This window comes from Felis catus, chromosome A1 (assembly GCF_018350175.1).
Source record: "Felis catus isolate Fca126 chromosome A1, F.catus_Fca126_mat1.0, whole genome shotgun sequence".
NCBI classification, from domain to species: domain Eukaryota; kingdom Metazoa; phylum Chordata; class Mammalia; order Carnivora; family Felidae; genus Felis; species Felis catus.
In genome coordinates, this window is record NC_058368.1 from 198,975,416 (window position 1) to 198,995,342 (window position 19,927).

The 19,927-nt window shown below is 40.1% G+C and overlaps 1 protein-coding gene across 6 annotated transcripts in view; it reads left to right on the top strand.

Annotated features, from left to right (window-relative positions):
* The window catches only part of ARL15 (ADP ribosylation factor like GTPase 15), a 405,200-nt gene that overhangs the window by 349,360 nt on the left and 35,913 nt on the right, over positions 1-19,927 (top strand). Inside the window, exon 6 of one of the 6 annotated variants that reach the window (XM_045037220.1) lies at positions 14,834-18,008. The exons of the other annotated variants lie outside the window; for them this stretch is intronic. Coding sequence (XP_044893155.1) covers positions 14,834-14,938 — 105 coding nt within the window. The 3' untranslated portion in view covers positions 14,939-18,008. Of the gene's footprint in view, positions 1-14,833; positions 18,009-19,927 lie in introns of those variants that run through there. 6 annotated transcript variants of the gene reach the window in all.

Sequence of the window (19,927 nt, forward strand, 5' to 3'; positions counted from 1 at the left end):
CGACTTCAGCCAGGTCACGATCTCACGGTCTGTGAGTTCGAGCCCCGCGTCAGGCTCTGGGCTGATGGCTCGGAGCCTGGAGCCTGTTTCCGATTCTGTGTCTCCCTCTCTCTCTGCCCCTCCCCCGTTCATGCTCTGTCTCTCTCTGTCCCAAAAATAAAAATAAAAACATTGAAAAAAAAATTTTTTTTTAAATAAAAAAAAAAAAAGGGAAAAAATGTTAACAGAAACCATCCAAGTTAAGAACACCATACCCAAATCTTCCCCATGTTCTTCGGTCTCCCATGGCTGATATTACTGCTAATTCACACATGAGGAAACCGAGCTTTGAGAAAAGGAAGTTTCCCAGTGTCACACAACTAAGGGTGGAAGGTCAAGGTCAAATGCAGATTGGTTTGTGTCCAAAGGCTGTGGTGTCTCTGCCCACACTGCCCCCTCACATTGCTGCCTGATGCCGAGTACATCCGTAACCCTTCTGGGGGCTCTAGTTAACTTCACAAAATGAGGGACTGGCCTGCAAGGGCCTTCCCGGCTCTAAAGTTTTTCTGTGTTTATGGTTAGTGGAATGAGGAGAGTACATTTTACTTTAACATAAATTTATTTGACTTTACATTTAATAGGAATGGCCATATATTTCAAGTTTAAATACATATTTACATATTTCTGCAGTCGGGAATTTTAGATTATATAAACCATTTTTGTTTTCTCAACTCATTTTTCAGGTGCTTTGGAATTTCACTGCTGTTCTTTTTAACTTATGATGTTTGCAGTAGTAAAGTGGGAAATTTTTATCAAAATGTTCATTTTTCCCCTATATTATTTTCTCTCTGTTTAACACTTCTCAGTGAGCTGGGAATGCCTGAATCTGATGTAGTTTGAGGCAGAGAAGCAAAACAAAATCAGATGATCCATTTAGAGGTTAAATCCGTAAGCTTGACCTAAACAAACTGAGTTAACTAACCAAAGCTTACATGAAGGAGACTGCAAACTCCTGGTTCTAAGAATTTATCATCGAAAAGATAAACGGACTGATGTCATTGTACGTCTAATTTACGTGTGTGTACTCCATAAACAGCACATATGTCCATGTTCACAGCTGCAAAGTAATAGCAGAGCTGAAGTGAGGATTAGAGGAAACCGTGGTGGTGTGCAGGGACAGGAAGTGGAGAGCACCCGGGGGACAATGGTGGATGGAATGGAGTTGCTTAGGGATGAGGTCACAGTCTGTATTTGAGGCAGGACTTAGAAGTTGGGTGAGCGGTGGGGCACCTGGGTGGCTCAGTCAGTTGAGCATCTGACTTCGGCTCAGGTCATGATCTCGTGGTTCTTAGGTTCAAGCCCCGCATCGGGCTCTGTGCTGACAGATCAGAGCTTGGAGCCTGCTTCAGATTCTGTGTCTCCCTCTCTCTCTGCCCCTCCCTGACTCACGCTCTGTCTCTCTCCCTCTCTCAAAAATAAACATTAAAAAATTAAAAAAAAAAAAAAAGATTGGGTGAGTAGAGAAGAGAGAGCTGTCCCCATCTTTCCCTGGCCACTCCCTGGCCTGGCCCACAGTCAAGTGCTACTTAGCCCTGGGGCCACAGGCTGCAAGCTTCCCTCCCTGTGGCCAAGGAGTCAACATTCAGCATTCCTTCCTCATCCCTTCTTGTAGGAGTGTCAAGTCCCTGCCTAAGAGGGGATCCACAGGTATCCAGCCTTCCTCTGGGTAAATGTTAACGTAACGTAACGTAATAACGGGGCTACTTCTGACCATGCTTTTCTTGTCTCCACTCTGTTCACTCACTGTTCTTTGAGCACCTTACATCTGCCAGACTCTTTGCTGGGCCTTAGGTAAACAGTGATGAACAAAAGAAATGGTACCTGAGCTGATGAATTACTGATGGGTGCAGGAGAGAATTTAAAAGTCTAGAAGGGAATACATGTATCACACACAAAAATCAAGGAAAAGGATCTGGGACTGAAGTAGAAAATAGCTGAGGGTGCATTGGGGAGCCACCCACTAGAGGATTAGGTCATTTCTCTGTTTCATCCCTTTCCTCGTATATTCCAAGTCTCTTGCTCAACCTATTTGACCACTCCCTTCTGGACTTTCCCTAAAGCCTCATATCTCGGCTGTCTGTCTGTGGAATTGATAATCTTTTCAAACTCCTTTTAGTTAAAACCCAAGTATTTATTCAAGGCCCATTATGTGTTTGGCCATGTGCCAGGCATGGTGGTGTTTACCACATAGATCTGAGGCCCTGCAAGATCCTTGTAGGGACCTGAGTTCATTCTCTGTCCTTCACTTGCTGTGCTTCTCCTTTCGTGGCTTTTACCTTCTGTAGCCCACGTACCACAGGACCAGGAGTCAGGGTAGCTATCTCCCTTTTGCCCTACTTTCACATTCAGACCATTTGTCTTCCAGTTAAAAATCCCAGGGGTGCCTGGGTGGCTCAGTCGGTTAAGCGTCCGACTCTTGGTTTCGGCTCAAGTCATGGTCTCACAGTTTGTGAGACCAAGCCCTGCATCAGGCTCTGCACTGACAGCACAGATCCTGCTTGGAATTCTCTCTCTGCCCTTCCCCCACTCGCCGTCTGTGTCTAAATCAATCAGTCCCAGTTCCTTTGTGTCCTAAGCCCTTACACCATTCTACCTGCTGTCCTGCTGGACACATTCTCTGCAACCTTCTCTTCGGTCTGCCCATCATTCATTGACACTTCAGAGTAACAGGTCTCACCCTTCTCCCCGTGGCTCAGTCTGTCATTCTGGGGAATCTGGCCTCCAGGTAGAAAATCATCCAGCTCCCCAGACTCTCGGTTCTGTGAGCTCTTCCCTGCATTCCACCTAGGCTTCCCTCTGAGGCCATGTTGTCTACTAGACAGTGCTGTCTGCTGGCGACAACACTAGGAGAGCTGCTCCACCTTTAAACCTCATTCTCAGTCCCTAGAACCTTGACAGCCACATGCTGGTTTTCAGCTCCCTCCACACCTGCATCTGAATAGCCAAGCATGGCAGGAGGAAAAATCGGCAGCAGCCCTGACTGATAACTGTAAGGCCCTAGTGGCCCCAAATATCCTGGCAATCCTCCTGCATTTCCCTAGTCAGTGCTCTGAGGAGGACCAGTTCATACTTTCTCTCCTGCCACAAGCCTCCCACATCCCCTTCCCCTTCTCAGTGAATGACCCTGCTGCCTCTCTCACTGAGAAAATGGACACCATCAGAAAAGAGCTTTTATCTTCCCCCAAATCTAGTAGCTTACTTCACGCTCTGCCTGAAGCTGAATCCCTTTCCCTTTCATCTACTGAAGTCACGCTTTCTTTACGGCCTTGTCAGTGGATCCAGTCAGGATACAAAATGCTGTTATGTGGCCTATTAAGTGTTTTTTTAATTCTTTTCTACCCCCGTACCCCTACTCCAGCCAGCTCCTTTCTTGACTCTGCAAGCACACCTCTGTAGTAAGACTCCTGGAGAGAATATTTATTGTTTGTTTGCTGTCTCTATTTCCTCTTGAAGCCATACCAGGCAGACGTCTTATGATTTGACTCCTGAGCAGTCCATAGTTGATCCATCCTTTTCTGAAGGACTTTCTTCGCCTCTACATGTTGGAATGTGGGCCTCATTTCTTGGACCTCTTCTCCAGGCACACGCATATCCCAGGTTGATCTTCTTTTCTGGTGCTTTCAAATACACTGATGACTCCTACCTTTATATCTATAGCTGCACCTTCCACACTATTCCCATGATTCCTCAGCTTCCCAATGTTTGTCTGATGGCATCTTACATTTAAGGCCTGAAGATTTCTGGCCTTCTGCCCACCCCATTCCTGCCCAAGCCCAGCTCCTGTTGCAATGTTTTCTATCTTCGTAAAAGTAGCATGCTTTCCATGTCCCACCCCCATTTACCCAATTCCCAGGCACTGGTTTTCCTCATCCCTCCACATGAGCAAGACCACTTGGTTTTATCTTCAAGATATATCCTAAACTGGTCTACGGTATTAGCATCGTTCCCACCTGGACCCTTGTGACTACTTCCTACCTGGTCTCTGTCCCCATTCTTACCTGCTTGCATTCTGAACACAGAAGCCCATGATCTTGCAGTATGAAATTAGATTATGTCACTCCTCTTCTGAGAACTTTGCCGTGGTTTCTCATCACACAGAAAATAAATCACTCCCTTGATCCAGGTCGTAAGTGATGTAGCCCTTGCTTAGCTCTCTGACTTCCTTTTCTTCTGCTTTCTACATCATTAGCTAAGTTCCAGTTACAATGACTCTCTAACATATTTTTGTTTGATTGTTTTGATAGATAAAATTTCATTGTAATAAAGAAGAAAAGCAGACCTGAAATGAACACTCTTAACCTAATCTTCCTGTGAATGTCTTGCTCACTCCTGCTCAGAGAAGGCTTCCCTGATATCCTATCAAAAACAGCTGTCCCAGACACTCCTGCCTCCAAAAAAGCTCTGTTTTCTTAATATGCTTTAATTTTCTTCAGGGCACTTACCATCATCTGAAATTTTATTTTATATATGTTCTTTTTTTCAATTGATTGACTTGCATACATTCAGTCATCCTATTAGAATGGTACCTCCAGGCTAGCAGGGACCTCCTCTGTTATGGCTGCGTTATATCCTCAGCACTCGAAATAGCGCTATCACATAAGTGGCTCTCAAAAGATTTAGTAATTCTATCTTCTCCCACTTAAAAAAGGTTTTTCTTAAAAACTAGGCAGTGAGGAACACTTGAGTGGATCAGTCAGTTGAGCGTCCAACTCTTGATTTTGGCTCAGGTCATGATCCCAGGGTCACAGGATGGAACCCCACATCAGGTTCTGAGCTAAGTGTGGAGTCTGCTTAAGATTCTCCCTCCCTCCCTCCCTCCCTCCCTCCCTCCCTCCCCCCCCCACACATTTGCCCCTCCCCAATTTGCATGAACACATGCAGACATAACACTTGTGCTGTCAGAGTTTTGCCCTGACAATGAAGCTCTGCACTTCCCACTTCCACTCAACAATTTCTTCTTCAGTACTTGGCACATGGCCCCACCCAGCTGTAGGGCACCTGACCCCATGCTTCTACAAGGCATCCACATGCAAAGAGCCAGAAATTTCAGGAAATAGCAATGCTAATTACAATTGTATTACAAAAAAATTTGAAAGCTAAAAGAAGAAAAATAAAACCATTCACTACCCTCTCATCTTGATATAGCTTCAATGATTATTTTTATGTATTTCTTTTCCTTGTTTGCAAATCCTACATATACATTTTTCCTTTGGATTATGAAATCTGTAATTCACACAAAAGAACATAACAGACTGCACAGTCTTAATAAATGTTGATATCTTGCCAAATATATTTCATGGTTATTTTTTAAAGAGAAACTTGATAAGTAACTATTTGATTCCATCTCCTCCCTGCCTTCTAAGAGGTGACTGCTGTTTTAAAGTTGGGGTATATTATTTTGTGTTGGTTATCTTTCTGCAACTTTCTTTTAGTTCACACTTTAAAAATACTACATAAGTGATTCTTTGTGTGAAATTACCCCAACTTCCACATCTGGGTATATTTCCCTTATCCCTAAGCTGATGCATGGGCAACCTAGAATGGCAACCTACCTTCTTTAATCACTTACTGTGGCCCAGCCCCCCTGCACATTGTTCTATACCTTCATAAAACCTCCTCTCTTCTTCTTCTTCTTCTTTTTTTTAATGTTTATTTTTGAGAGAGAGCACGAGTGGAGATGGGGCAGAGAGGACACAGAATCTGAAGCAGGCTCCAGGCTCTGAGCTGTCAGCACAGAGCCTGATGTGGGGCTCGAACCCATGAACCATGAGATCATGATCTGAATCAAAGTCAGACGCTTAACCTACTGAGCCACCCAGGTGCCCCAAAACCTTCTCTCTTCGAATCAGTTACTTTCTACTTCTGAGATTATCCTGGTCTCATATGTGACACAAGCAGTATTTCTCTTTCTATTGGCATGTTTCAGTTGTATTGTCTGGAAATCTTGAACATGTTTATCTGTGATACCACTCTTAGAGTTCAAGCTCTCGGTAGACAGTGTCTGTACAATTCTCTCTCTTCAACACCAGCCACAGTTAGGCACTAAGAGGCAGTTGCTGGTGCAGGGAAGCTAAGAAAGAGACAGGGATAACTCAGAGAGGAACCACCAAATACATAACCTGTGCCTCATCAGGAACATGGATCTGGCTTGCTCTTACCTAATAGTTCAGATGTGAAGTGATCTTGGACTGGCCAGGGTTCTATGGTTGCCAATTATAGACAATTGATCCGGTTTGAGATTCACTGGAGCCAGTGGAATTTGTAATTTCTAGCGTTCTTTGGCAAAACCAGAAGTAGGCATCACTTACCTTCATGTACTTGGCTGAAACCTTGAAAAACTTCAACTCATAAGAAAACAATTTAAATCAAATAATCCTTGCTTCGTTTATTTTTAATGACAAGCCAATTCTGTAGGGTTTTTCTGCATGAACTTACCCAACCTCCTTAAAGAAGAAAAAACCCTTCCTCAGATGTGGAAATTTATTTATCTGTTCCATTCCGTTCTTTTCTAAGAACAGCAAGTTTTCCGTGTATTTCTGTATACATAATCTTTTTTTTTTTAAGGATTGTGGGCACATTTTATTGTGTAATGATGTGTAATGTTAGATTTCTTCATATTTTAAGTCCTTTAAAAAATCCTACAGAAGTAGAAGGAAAGGAGAATGAGGAGGAGAGGAAAAGAAGCAAAGAATGACTAATACTTGGGTTTAATAAAAAATCACATTGAGAAATAAACCAGTGAGATTTAGTAAGGTAAAAATCTGTCAAATCTACTCATTATTATGAAAATAAGTAATAAAATATTCATCTCACAAACGTTCAAAGGAACCTCATGGACTAACCTTGGTAATTAATCACTAAGCTTTAATGAGCAATATAATAAACTTTTCTTGTAAAAGCCCGACCTAGTATAATTTTTGACGAAATAGTTTGTTTTTACAGAATAAAGCTATGAAGACATTTTGAGAATTAAGTCAGCTGCATTATGTGATTATTAAACTATTGGCTGTTCAGTGTACATTCAAATTATTGGAAGTTCAAAAGAATTGACATCACATTAGAAATGCTTTTTCTATTTTTCATATGAAACCTAAAAGTTCCAGAAGTTATGGGCATAAGTGAAGTGTGTGTGTTTTTCTCCCCCACCCCCCCTTTTTTAAAATACTTAATTGTTCTCTATTAAATGTAAAAGCATGACATCCAACTTCTGTGTCTATGAAAGTTTAGAAATAACCTATGGGCATTTAATACTATACTAGACCATGCATAATGAGTGAATTCCTGTTAACTTCATTTCTTGTTGAGGAAAAATTCTTCAGATATGTATAAGTAACTCCCACCAGAGAAGCTGGCTTTTTCTTAGCCATCTTTGGCACTTTGATTTCTACTCTTGATCTCTTTCAAAGTTTGATTTTATTAAATTGCTCAAAGGTAGAGGGAAAAGTTTATGGATTTTTTTTCTTTCAACAAGTTAAGAAAATGCAAATCTACTGTGTCCCTGTGGAATTAAGCAGTACTGTAGCACTGGTTGGTCTGGTTTTAAAAATTAAGGCCTTTGTTTTATTTCAAGCAAAACCCAAAATGTTTCTTTTTTTTTTTTTTCCTGGATAAATCTCTGGGTAACACATTTAAATTACAGATTTCTGTGCATATTCATTAGTATCCTATAGTGCTTAATTTTAGTCTTGTATGAATATTAACCCGTAGACTTCAAATGGAAAGAATATTGGGAATCATGAGTGATATAGTATCTAACTTTTTATTTGTAAAACTGAAATATTATGAGTGAATATTTTCCTTAGTCCAAAAGCCATGCTTATTATCACTTATGTTGTTGAAATTGCTTTTTACTTTCAGTATAGCCTTTATATATTCTAGAAAGAAGAGAAACGAGTGATATGGAAGATGGACTTCCTAAGAAATACTCAGTTCACATTTAAACTATTTGCATTTTTTAATAACTAAAATGCTATTGGCTATTTTTCTTAATTTTTGAGAGAATTAGAATCTTAAAGGGCTAAGATGCCTTTGGGATGATCTGTATCCAGCCAGTGGTCCCCAAACTCATTTTGTCTTTGTTTAAATGACTGTTAGAAACAGGATATTGGTGGGAAGTAAATATATTTGAGTAATCCATTCTCATGAGTTTCAAGCAGAAATTTTCTGTAATACCAAAAAACTTGCAAAGATTAAGTAATGTGACTTAAATTTTTTTAAGGTGAATGTGTGCACTAATTCAAACAATATAACTTTTAACCCAAGGAAACCAGAAGGAAGGCAACCTTAAACAAGAGAAAAACGTTAATGGCATCGCTAACAAACTGTAATGTCAGTAAGATGGAAACTGACATACAAGCATTAACATGAAATATAAGACTATGGGAAGATGCGGAAGATAGGAAATACTTTCATAAGGAAATTATTGGCAAACAATAGTTCTCTAAGTGAAAGGAAAGGTCAAGGTACTAGAAGAAAAATAACAATTGCCTTTTTATTCACCATGACAATGAATGCATTTGGAGCTCTTCCTAAACCTAATCCAGGTAATGATGCTTGAAATATACTTAATTTGGGTAGTTGAGGGAAATATATTCTGGAAGAAATGTAACCAAAATATCATTTGAGTGTGAGTCTAAGAGTCTTTACGGTGACTAACCTAGAAGAAATCTCTAATACCTTAAAGAATTTTAGTGTAGTTTTATGATGTTGAGAAATCTGTGTGGATAAATAGGGAAGGATGACATAACCATAAAAAAATAATTCTCATTCATTCTGATTCACTACAGAAAGGGTAAACTGAGGCTAATGTGGTCAGACAAGAAAGCAATGGGTATCACAAACACCAATAAGAACTTTTTTTTAATGTTTAAACAACCTGGTGAAGAGAATGGTTGGAACATCTTGGACAAAAGATTGATGTGTGCAAAATAATGTAATGGTGGTCAGGAAGAAAATATATGCAGGCTGTTTTGGAAGTATGATTTGACTTCTTAATTCTTTGCAAAGAAAAGTAAGAGTATTTACCCACACGTGTGGTGAGGAGGTCTCCTAAAGGAAGTGTGTAGCATTGTACTTCTGTTGCTCACCACATGTTCTTGGTGTTGTAGGCATTATACGCCAGTCTAAAATTTTTCTCTATTTTTCATGTTACCCAAGAGGAAATGTGAACAAACTGCCTTTGTGACTTAAAAAAATAAAAAGAGGAAAAGATAAGAAATGACAGCAAAATAAAACATGTTGCATGCTTATAAGCTCTTAAACTGTGAAGACCATACTCTTTTGTTTGAGGGTGTTTATTTTAACAATCCTGTGGATCAAGAGACAATTATTTCAGCATTTTAGTAGTGTGTGTATCTCTGATAATGAACACTGACCGTTATCTCTACTGTCATGAGAATGAGTATGAACATAGATCTGACCTTGATAGGAACAGCCCTGGGAATTGTTTACCCTCGAGTGGTGGGGATATTGCTCTTGTACTGGTTGTGCACGGTTTGAGCTGGGAAGTCCCTTAAAGCCCCTGTGCTCTCTTTGCCGTTCCGTAGCCAGCCCTGACTGCTCAGACTTGGCACATCATACTTGGTGTCATTGATACTACGATTCTTATTTTGTACTTCCATGAGGGGCTTTTCTCTTAAGTATTAGAAGTTGTTTAAATTCTTGATCTGAGAGTTATCCTAGAAAAGAAGAATCATTGTAAATGTGCTAAAAACCAAATAAGACTTTTTAATAACCCCGTGTCAAGCTGTGTGTGTGTGCGTGTACATGTGTGTGTGTGCGTGTGTGCACTGTACTTATTCCATGATAACCTTTTATCTCCTGGACACTTAATTTGTCATTTAGGACATCTGTGGTTAGGAATAGAAAGCCCATTTTGTAATTGGTCATCATGCCAGAGGTGAAAGCCATTGACACTGAACCTCTGGGGAGGGAGAACTCTTGGCAGAGTTCACTTTCAGTGGGTGTTTTTTTCAGTTCTGTCAGGTCTGTGTTCCCTTGGGGGAATTTGTACCCAAAGAGTATTGAGTTTTTTCTGTTGATTTTTTTCCAAAAGCATGTGTTTTCTGCATTCCTATTTTATGGTTCCTTGCTAAGGAGGAACAGTTCCTTTCCTTATTTGGTTTGGATTTGATTAGCAACCTTTGGGATTCGGTTAGTCTTTTTAAAGTAAAACAAGTAAGAGGTAGCAGAGGGTGGTGGAAATACCATTGGGCAAGGAAGCAGAGCTCTGGGCCCAGCTTTTCATTTAGCCAACCCTAGCAGAGGAACTCTCACTGCTAACTGAGTCCCATCGTCAGGTTATATGCAGATGAAAGCACCAAGCAGTGGGAACATTGGGCATTCAGCCTCCCATGAATTGCACAATTCTACATTCCTTGTAATGATGGTAACAGCAATAGCGGCTATCACATATTTTATAGGCACCGTCTGTAATTCCCACAGCAGCCCTGAAAGATAGGTATATATTCAGATAAGGATGCACACAGGTCTGTGCGGTATCATACAGGTAGCAAATGGCACAACCAAGGTTGAAACTCCATGTCAATGCGGTTGCCCTAATAGTCCAATTTTTCCAGGCTAGACACAAGTGCACAGCTATGCATATAGGTTTTACAGTCAGACAGTTCTTGGTTTAAAGCTCAGCTTTACGACTTTGTCAGTGTGTGACTTTGGGCTAATTGTTTACCCTTCCTCTGAGCATTGTTAAACCATAACAGCACAGCCACATCAAAATCATAAAGTTGTCGAGGGCAAATACACAAAACTATGTAATGCACTCAACAGGGGCAAGTGTGAAACAGGTAATAGCTTTTGCCCTCCACTGCCTACTTGTGATCATTATTTCTAAGAGGCCTAACATGAAGATATTTATAGAGAGAAATTTTGTGTATGATAACTTATTATAGACCTAATCGAACAATATTTCTTGATATTTATATGTAACATAAATTGTTGTTTGATTAGGTCTACATATGCATCTCTTTTTGAACATTGATTCTTTCATAAAAGATTTTTTTATCTTTTCCTCTTATTTTCTTTTTTCTGAGATTACAAATGAATGTAACTATCTAAGATCTGTGGTGGTGTTGGTATTTGCTTTGGAGGAATGTGGCTATCAAAGTGCAAATCAGACATGAATAAATTCCATTCATTGTCGTGGAGAGTTTCTATGTGCTGGGCGCTCTCCCAGGCGCTGACGTTCTATTTGCAGCGTAGAAGTCCACCAACCGTGCTAACTCAAAAGAACGGTGTGTGCTAAACACCTCCAAACGGGGCAGGCTTGCTTCTTCGTAGTCTCAAGTTGGCTAGTAGCTGAAAAGGGTTCCGCCAGTATTTATTTGCTTTTTGGTCAATAACTTGAAACTATTTAAATCGACAACTTCTCACCGCTTTTATTCCCCACAAGCATGGATCTGCTTATTAGCAGACACCATTCCTGGATGAGAGTAGGTGTAAAGAAAACAACTCCTTCAGTAGGTGGGAAAGTAATCCAAGAAAAAGTGCTAAAATGTGAGTATGTTTACCAAGAAACAAGCAACACCCAAGGGGCTGGCATTATTTAGTAGCTTCTTTTTTTTTTTTTTTTAAACATCTGTTTATTAAAGAGTTTGCTTCTTGACCCAGACACTGCTCTGTACCTACCAAGTGGGAACAGGAGTCCTAACTGTGATCCATTCTCCTTATCTACCCCTGTTCAGTCTTCAGTTTCATGTCTTTATTAAGGACATTTTGGGTAAACGCCACCTCTGGGAAAGGGCTCTGGATTCACCCATGTGAGAACTCTTTGCTGCATAATTAGCCTAATTTTTTTTTTCTGTCGGATCATAGCAGTCATTGTCCCAGTGTGTTTTAACTCTGTGATGTTACCAGTTTGAATATTGAATTTGAGGCAGCAAACCTTCCTAAAGAAAGATGTATACTGTGCTTTTATGCATCATCACTGAAAGAATTTTGCTTTGAAGCCCAGTGCGAACACTTAATTTTTATTTGCTATTATAAAAGAGTCTCTTTGAGCTGACAAATATGAAAATATGACTGTGATTTCGGCAGGAGTCCAGAAACTTTAGAGAGAATGATGCTTTTATCTTTTGAAAGTCCTTTGACTACTGCATTATTCTATTAATAGATGGAGAAGGGTAATAACATCCTTCAAGGCCTTCTTCTGTTGGAACTAGTCTTCGTACAAACGAGAAGGAGAATGATGTATGTGTAGAATACTAAGAGTTTAATGTACAATTATTTAAATCTCCTGTCTTTGGGCAGCTGTTAAATTTATTTAAGAGCTCCATGTGGCCGGGTTTCCATTTCTTTCTCCATTTATATGCTGTCCTCCCTGGAATTTCAGTTAGACAATAAATAATTATACTTTTAAGTTGACGTGCAGTTGCATACTTGAGATGTCTCAAAATGACAGCAAGGAAGCCTTGAGCTAAATGGCAGCTTCTCTGGCATCCAGGAATTCTGCATTTGTCTTTATAGAGTTTGCCAACGTGTCCACCTCCAGGTACAATGGCATCTAGAAGCAGCTTGTCCCATGATGTTCTGTTGTAACAAATAACTGAAGATTTAATGGAGGGTTCAGTGACTCCAGAGGGGATATTTTAATAGATCGATTAAGTGCACATACTGATCATAGTAAACATATCTCTGCACAGCTATCAAAAAATCTTTCATTAAATAGCTATCATAATTTCAGTGTTTATTTAGAACCCCAGGTGAAATCTTAATGATTTCCTCTCATGAAAATTGCCAGAGTAAAAGAAAATGAAATTATTTTACCAAACCTGACTGATTTTGAGTTAGAGCTTAATAGAGTCTGCCCACACAGTACTCATTTTCATAACTTTGGGAATCTTCAAAATCTAGAGTTTGCCTTTGGGCATTGCTAAATAAACCAGATTTTTGGAAATATTCTGCAAATGTTATTGTGAAAGTATGCTATATGAGCCATCATTTCTTAAGACCGAACTAAGCAACTTAGAAAAAAGAATGGATTCTCATTGGGAGAGATGCTTAAACTTGATATATGTTGAGACCAGCTTTGTAAGAAGGGTTTATCCTGATATATTTGAATGCTTTTTCTTAATCTTTACTGATAAAACGAAAGCTTTTCTTTTGATAGTCAAGACCTGTGAGGATTTCAAACTATACCCTCCCTATGCCCCATATCTTTTCCTTCTAGAGTCACTTAATCCCTTTTCTCAGGGGGTAATTCTACCCCATGCCTCCTTGGCCTGTCTCTAAAAGATTTTTGGAGAGCATGAAGCAAGGTGGGTATGGTTATTGGTTTTGGAAAAGGCTCTGATGTTTGTCCCAAGAAGTAATGCCATAAAAGTTTTTCATTTGCTTTTTTGTTACAAACCACAACATTGACTCTGTGATAACTATGACCTTAGGTTTTTGTGCTTCTATAAATCCTTTCAAATAAATCCAGCTGTACCCAAATTTGGACACATTTGGGAGGCGAGGTGATGAGAACGGGCTCTGTTTGCTAGAAATGGGTCTTCTGAGGGGGCTTTACATGTCCTGGATCCCAGCTGGTCGACATTTTACATGCCATTGAGCCCCTTCATCTGTGACAATCTCACAGTTAGACTGTGCACATCTCGGTTCCCTGTGGCCTGCCTGGTCAATTCCAGTCACTTGTTCCGATCCCAGAGTCTTCATCAAGTTCACATTGCCACCATGTCCAGCGTTATCTATAACCAATACAGCAGTGAACGATAAAGACCACAAACATTGGCTGCATCCCGCTTTCAGCTTCCAAATTTGGCTTTCACCCAGTACTTTTGATCAAGGCACAGAGTCTTCCAGAATGTTTATAATTTTGCAGCACCACTTCATTGGCGTAAATTTGTTCCTCAACCCAGATGGTGATCCGCTTACGAAGGTTTTTTCTTCCTTGCTTATTTGTTATTTAGAAAGCCTGGGATTAGGAATAGTTAGGTCCATTTTGTAACCGGTCTGTGTGCCAGAGGTAAAAGCCATTGGCACAGCATTTCAATGAAGGGGGAGCTGTTGGCAGGGCCAGGGGCTGGTGGGCGTTCCTCAGTTCCGTTCAGTTTATGCTCTCTCGGAGGACTTTGTACCCAAAGCATTTTAAAGTTTACTTTTCTGCTGCCTCCTTTCTCCCTCCCCAAAAGCATATGTTTTCTGCATTCTTTATCCTGGTTCTCTCTTAATAAGCGGAAGTTCCCTTCCTTATAAGGTTTAGATTCATTTGAAATATCCATGCTATGATTTTTGTTTGTAACGTAGCAATACCTGGACACCAAGGGTGCCCTTCTTGATTTACCAAATGAATATAAACACCAGTTTACAAAACTAAATTGTGAGATCTATCAAAGTGTGGACTAATCTCCAAAAACCATGCGTTAGGTAAAATAATCATAAAGCTGAGGGGCGACCTAAGGCCAGTAGGTGATACAGGTAAGCGTCACTCGTCAAATAGTATTTTTTCAGTTAAGTAGACACTGTACCAAGTGTGCAGAGTTCAGACCATATGTAGGACACAAGCCCAGTCCTCTGGCCTTCAGGCTTATTTGGAAGACACTTCTAAGCAAAGCCCACCTAGTGGAGTTGAGAAAAAGAAAGGCTTGTGGGCTAGAGGTAGAAGAAATGAAGTCCCAGTTTGAGCATACCCGCCTAAAGCCGAAAAGTCTCAAAGCTAAAATATAATATAAAAACAAAAGTCAGCTCCCTAACGACTTGTAAGGGGCTACATCAAACACGTTGTCTACCTTGATGAAATTATTTCATTTTTCATTAGATCTTAAATCCTTTCTTTCGACAGAACAAAGCACATACAACTCATGCTTCGTTGAAGTGGTGGGAACAGTGTTCACATAATAACTTGTGTGAATGGCATCTTGGCATCACACGGCACAAGGTCGGCTGAGCTGGAAACGGCAACCCTAAGCGGAGGAAAAAATTGAATTTGGGAGAATCTTCCCCCTAAATCTTTCATTATAACGCATGCCTGTTTGTCAATAGCATAGATTAATAGCACATAGCTAGCATTAATTTTGCTTCCCCTTTATAAGCCAAATAAAGCAGGGACTGTATGTACTTATAAGGACTTGATTTTGAGACCTTCATGATCACAGTTATGATTTATGAAATCATTAGTGTACAAAAGGTGTAAAGTGTTCCATGTTTTCAGTGGTTAGTTCATCATTTATTCTCACAGAATCCTTTTTAGGTGTAAATAAACAAACACACAGAGGGCAGATCTGGTGCCCAGAACTCCTGAAGGAATCCATAACACAATCTTTCCACAGACTGAAACTGCTTGTATTGTAAACGAATTTCACTGAATTAAACCGGCATAAATACGACTAACTCCCCAGACCAATTTGTGTCTTTTCTATGAGGAAACTGTTTGAATGTTAAAAGTGTGCATGATACTGTATGATTCTGGGTAATTTAAAGGAGACCGTGGTTTCTTCCATAGTTACTTTATTCACAGAAATGTCTTTTATCATCAGCACGTGCATTAATTGACCTTCAAAAATATTTCCTCTGAAAGGATGAGCAACTTAGAGTGTGTCCTTTCCTTAGTTTTGAAGTGCACTCCGGTTCCAAACGCAGCATCTCTGCCTCATTTCTACTAAATGAATCTCCAGCATTTAGACGTAATGTCTATTTTTATGGAATATTAATTAAGCTCATTGAAACTTACATGATGCAGGAAAAGGTTTGCCAAAGGATGGTAAATTTCATCTCTCTCAAGTGACCCTTTTCTTTCTCAGGCTCTTTGGAGATGCCAAATCCAAGCAGCCCTGAAGATATCTCTTAGCTGACCAAGAGATACCAGCTGGTTTTTATTAACAGGAAGAGAAACCATAGGCTGCTTGATTAAGATGGAGATCTGTAGATAATGTTCAAGTTTTAAGAGCTATAACAATAAAAGATTCTCTCCCTCTCTCTCTCTCTCTGTCCCTCTCCCCCCCCCACCCTCTTGTCTTGTTTTTCTTTTTTTCTTTTTGTCTAGCAGCCAACACAGTATACATGGGTTAGCAAGAAGCAGCCTGTGTGGGTGTGCAATTACTAGATTTATTATGAAAATATTTTATTTTTTATTTTGTTAGTAAAAATTTAATTTGAGCAGTGCTGGTAATCTATATTTAGGCACGGTTCTCAAGGTATTTAGTATCATTGGGCTTTAATCTGAAATTCCCTATGAAATTATTAGGTTCCCCATTAGTGTTTAATACAAGGGGAATTCATAGTAAATGCATCAGTCTATCCTATGAGCAGAGTGTAAAGAAAGAGAACATTTTAGGTTAGCAGAAAGAATGCCCATGCTAAACTATCTTGTACTTTTTTTCCTTTTCTGCAGTGGAAGAGTATAAGCTTTGCTGTGCCTTTCTTTTCCATTTACCATGGCCACACTTGTGCATGGCAAGCGCACTTTGATTGAGAAGTCAGACTAGCATATGCATCAGCTCCTGATGGTGGGATCCACCCATTTACGGCAGCCTCCTCTGCCTCCCACCCCATCCCCCATGACCAAGTTCCTCAACACTGCTATACGTACAATGTTTTATTTTTATATTGCCCTCAAAAGAGTTATCTTTTAGGATCCAAATTTAATAAAGGGGAATTAATCTTACACAATGATTAAGAAAAAAAGAACCTATTTTTTAAATCGTTTACCTACTTCTGATTCCGTGGATGGGTAAGAAGAGTCATTATTTGCTAACAAACGTGTAGTGAGCAAACTATAGTATTTTAGGATTTTTTTTTTAAAGATTTTTTTTTAAGTAATCTCTACACCCATTGTGGGACTCGAACTCACAACCCGAATCAAGAGTCACATGCCTCGGTATTATAGTTTTATATACAGTTTTTAATGTGCTCATTTTTTATAACAACTTTTGAATGATGTAAAGGGCACTCACAAGTATCTTGACTTGTGTTTGACCCATAAAAGAGGAACCCATTCTGGTTGTGCTTTTCTCAAATGACTACAACCACCAATATTTTACATAACTCTTGACTTTTCAAGGCAAGGCATTTAGTTTTTAAAATACTCCCATCGAAGGAAAAATAATATTTACTACTCTTCTTCCCCCATCCCTCTTTGCTTCTATCTAACTAATCTGCATGCTTTTATGTATTTTTTTTAACTTCTTCCTCTATCTGTACTGCTTAGCTAAAGAAAGAACTAGTTAGCCCCGATAAGTGAGACTAAGAGAATTGTTTCCCTGTAACTGAATAAAAACTTTAACGAGGATCTTCCTTGGGTACTCAGTATTTCTGTTTACAGAGGCACAAAATTTCAGAAACAGAATTACAGTGCTTTTTGCTGAAGTATAAATACGTGGACCCTATCCAAACTGGCGAATTCATTAGTCTTAAAGCAGACATCCAAGCTATTGTGGGTGTTTGGCTGACACCACTTTTACAGTAGGAGATCATTTCATTCCGAATGTGCAGTGGGCATTGGTTAGGCAGTCAGTTTTATGTGGTGTAGACACCTGGAACGAGAGAAGAGACAGTGCAGAAGCTTTGCGTGAACTCTGCTGAGTATTACATGATGTTCTTCTTGAACGGGTCGTGCTGGCAGCCGTTTCCTGGAATAACAAGGTCCTTGGGATATTTTTTTCACATTTGGTGCATAATTACATCCATACGTTTAGAGAGAGAGAGGAGGTACAAGTGAGTATCAGTGATAATTTACAGAATTTGGGTCCTTGGCTCTATTTGTTTATAAAATCCTCCAAGCTGAGTCTCAATTTATGTCTCACATTTATAAAGGCAATTGAGCAAAGCCCCTTCCTTCTCTTAACCTGAAACGATTTGCTGGATTTTAATCCTTTATCTATACTTCATAATGAGCTTGGATAATTAGAAGTGAAGAAAAAAGATCTGAGCCACCAAGGGATCCTTGACAGAAAGAGAGATCATAGCCGGGACATTGCTTTTCTATCTAAATGCTTACGTTTACTTTGCAATTAACAAAACAAAAAACAAAAAACAAAAAAAAAATCTAGTGCTGATCCTAAAATGCTACCCTCAATTATATCTAAACTGTTTAAGAAACCATAGGTCACTCTCCGTCTCCTGAAAACTTTTCTGGCAATCGGCGTCCTCTATTCAAATCCCACCGTAGTCAAAGCTCCATGTGAAATCCTGCCTCCTCTGTGAAGACACCAGGAGCTGGAGCTACCATCAGCCTGTCTCTGTGCTGATCATGGGCGTGGAACTCAATAATGCTCAGAGGTTAAGAAATGCACCCAAGGCCAGGTGGTTAGTAAAGGGCAAAGCCAGAATTTGAACCCAGGCTGTGACACCACCTTGAGTTACTCTGCTTGGGCCTGCACACTGTCTTTGTTACATGCTTTTTTTAATTTTGAGCTTCGAAACCCGTCCAGCAAGACCCAAAGCTCCTTGTCCATGCTTAGCTTCCAGGAGCCTCACGTGGTTCTAGGCACGTAACACATTTTTGGTCAGTGCTTACTGAGACTTAGACCTAAGATCCAGTACCCTCACTTCCCCCCACCCCCGCCAGGGGAACTGGTTAAGTGACTTGCATAAAGCCCCAAAGTTAGTAATCACAAGAAACAAACAGAAGGGTTCCAGAAAAAAGTTGAAGTATCAGTCATTTATGGCAGATGAGTAAGTTAAAGGTTAAGATTGAGAAATCCTGGGGCACCTGGGTGACTCAGTCATTTGAGAGCTGGACGTCAGCTCAGGTCACAATCTCTCAGTTCATGGGTTTGAGTCCCGTGTCGTGCTGAGTGCTGACAGCTCAGAGCCTGGAACCTGCTTTGGATTCTGTGTCTCCCTCTCTCTCTGTCCCTCCCCAGCTTAGACTCTGTCTCTCTCTCAAAAATAAAAACTTTAAAAAAAAAAAAAAAAGAGAAATCTTGAAAACCGATGCTTGAAAAGAGGAAACAGATTGAAGGCTGCAGAAGACTTCCATGAAAACGCTAAAAGGCACTTGGAAGCACTTCTTGAGTGATTTGAGTCTGTTGTTAGGTCTAACTTAACAGTTTCCTGACTTGAGTGTATGGATGATCCATAAATTCACGAACACTCTTTTGGATGTTTGGGACTCCCAAGTCGCATCAGATTTGGTAACAATTGGAAGAAAGAGAAGCAGCAAAGGAAAGGCAAGTAAAATGCACGTGCAACCTTGGTGAGCGAAAACAGCAACTGCCTGGCTGCCTGCCAGGGGTCACCATCCGCCAGACAGCTTGATTGCCGTCCTGTGTTGGGGAGGATGAGCAGGGTGGTCACTGTGAGCAGCCTTGAGTGGACATGGGAGGAGGACAGGCGGTGTGGACTCGGCCATTAGTAGGAAGAAAGTTAAAGCCAGTGTTAGGAGTCGCTGTCCACGCCCAAGATCACCTTAGCTGACTTTTGGGTTTAGCCATTTCACCCAACTGGGGCATGGTCTCCTTATCTGTTAAATGAGAGGATTGAATCAGACGATTTGTAGGTCCCCTTCTGGCTCTAAAATTCTGACTCTAAGAATATCTTTTCCATATCACTTCTTCAGAATGAATCTTATTTTCAATTCGTCTAAACGATTTCAAAATGCTGTTTAGAATAATTAAAGTAACACTAAGAATGGCTTGAAAAGTAATCGTCAAAATTGTGAATATCTCCCATAATGTCATTTGTGTGACAATCTGCTAAAATTTTTTAAGCTAATAAAAGTAAAAGACAAAATCCAAATGAATGCTTTTTAAGAAAGCTAAGGAGAAATAATGGCAACTTTCCAAATGCTGCTAAAGCTCTCAGTCTGCTCCTCCCAGCTGTTCCTTCTCAAGGTGCTCATGGGCCTGACGAAATCTGACACAATGTCAGACAAATACCTTTCTCCCGACGCTTTTATTACCTCCTTTTCCTGAAAGTCATAATCTAACACCAGCAT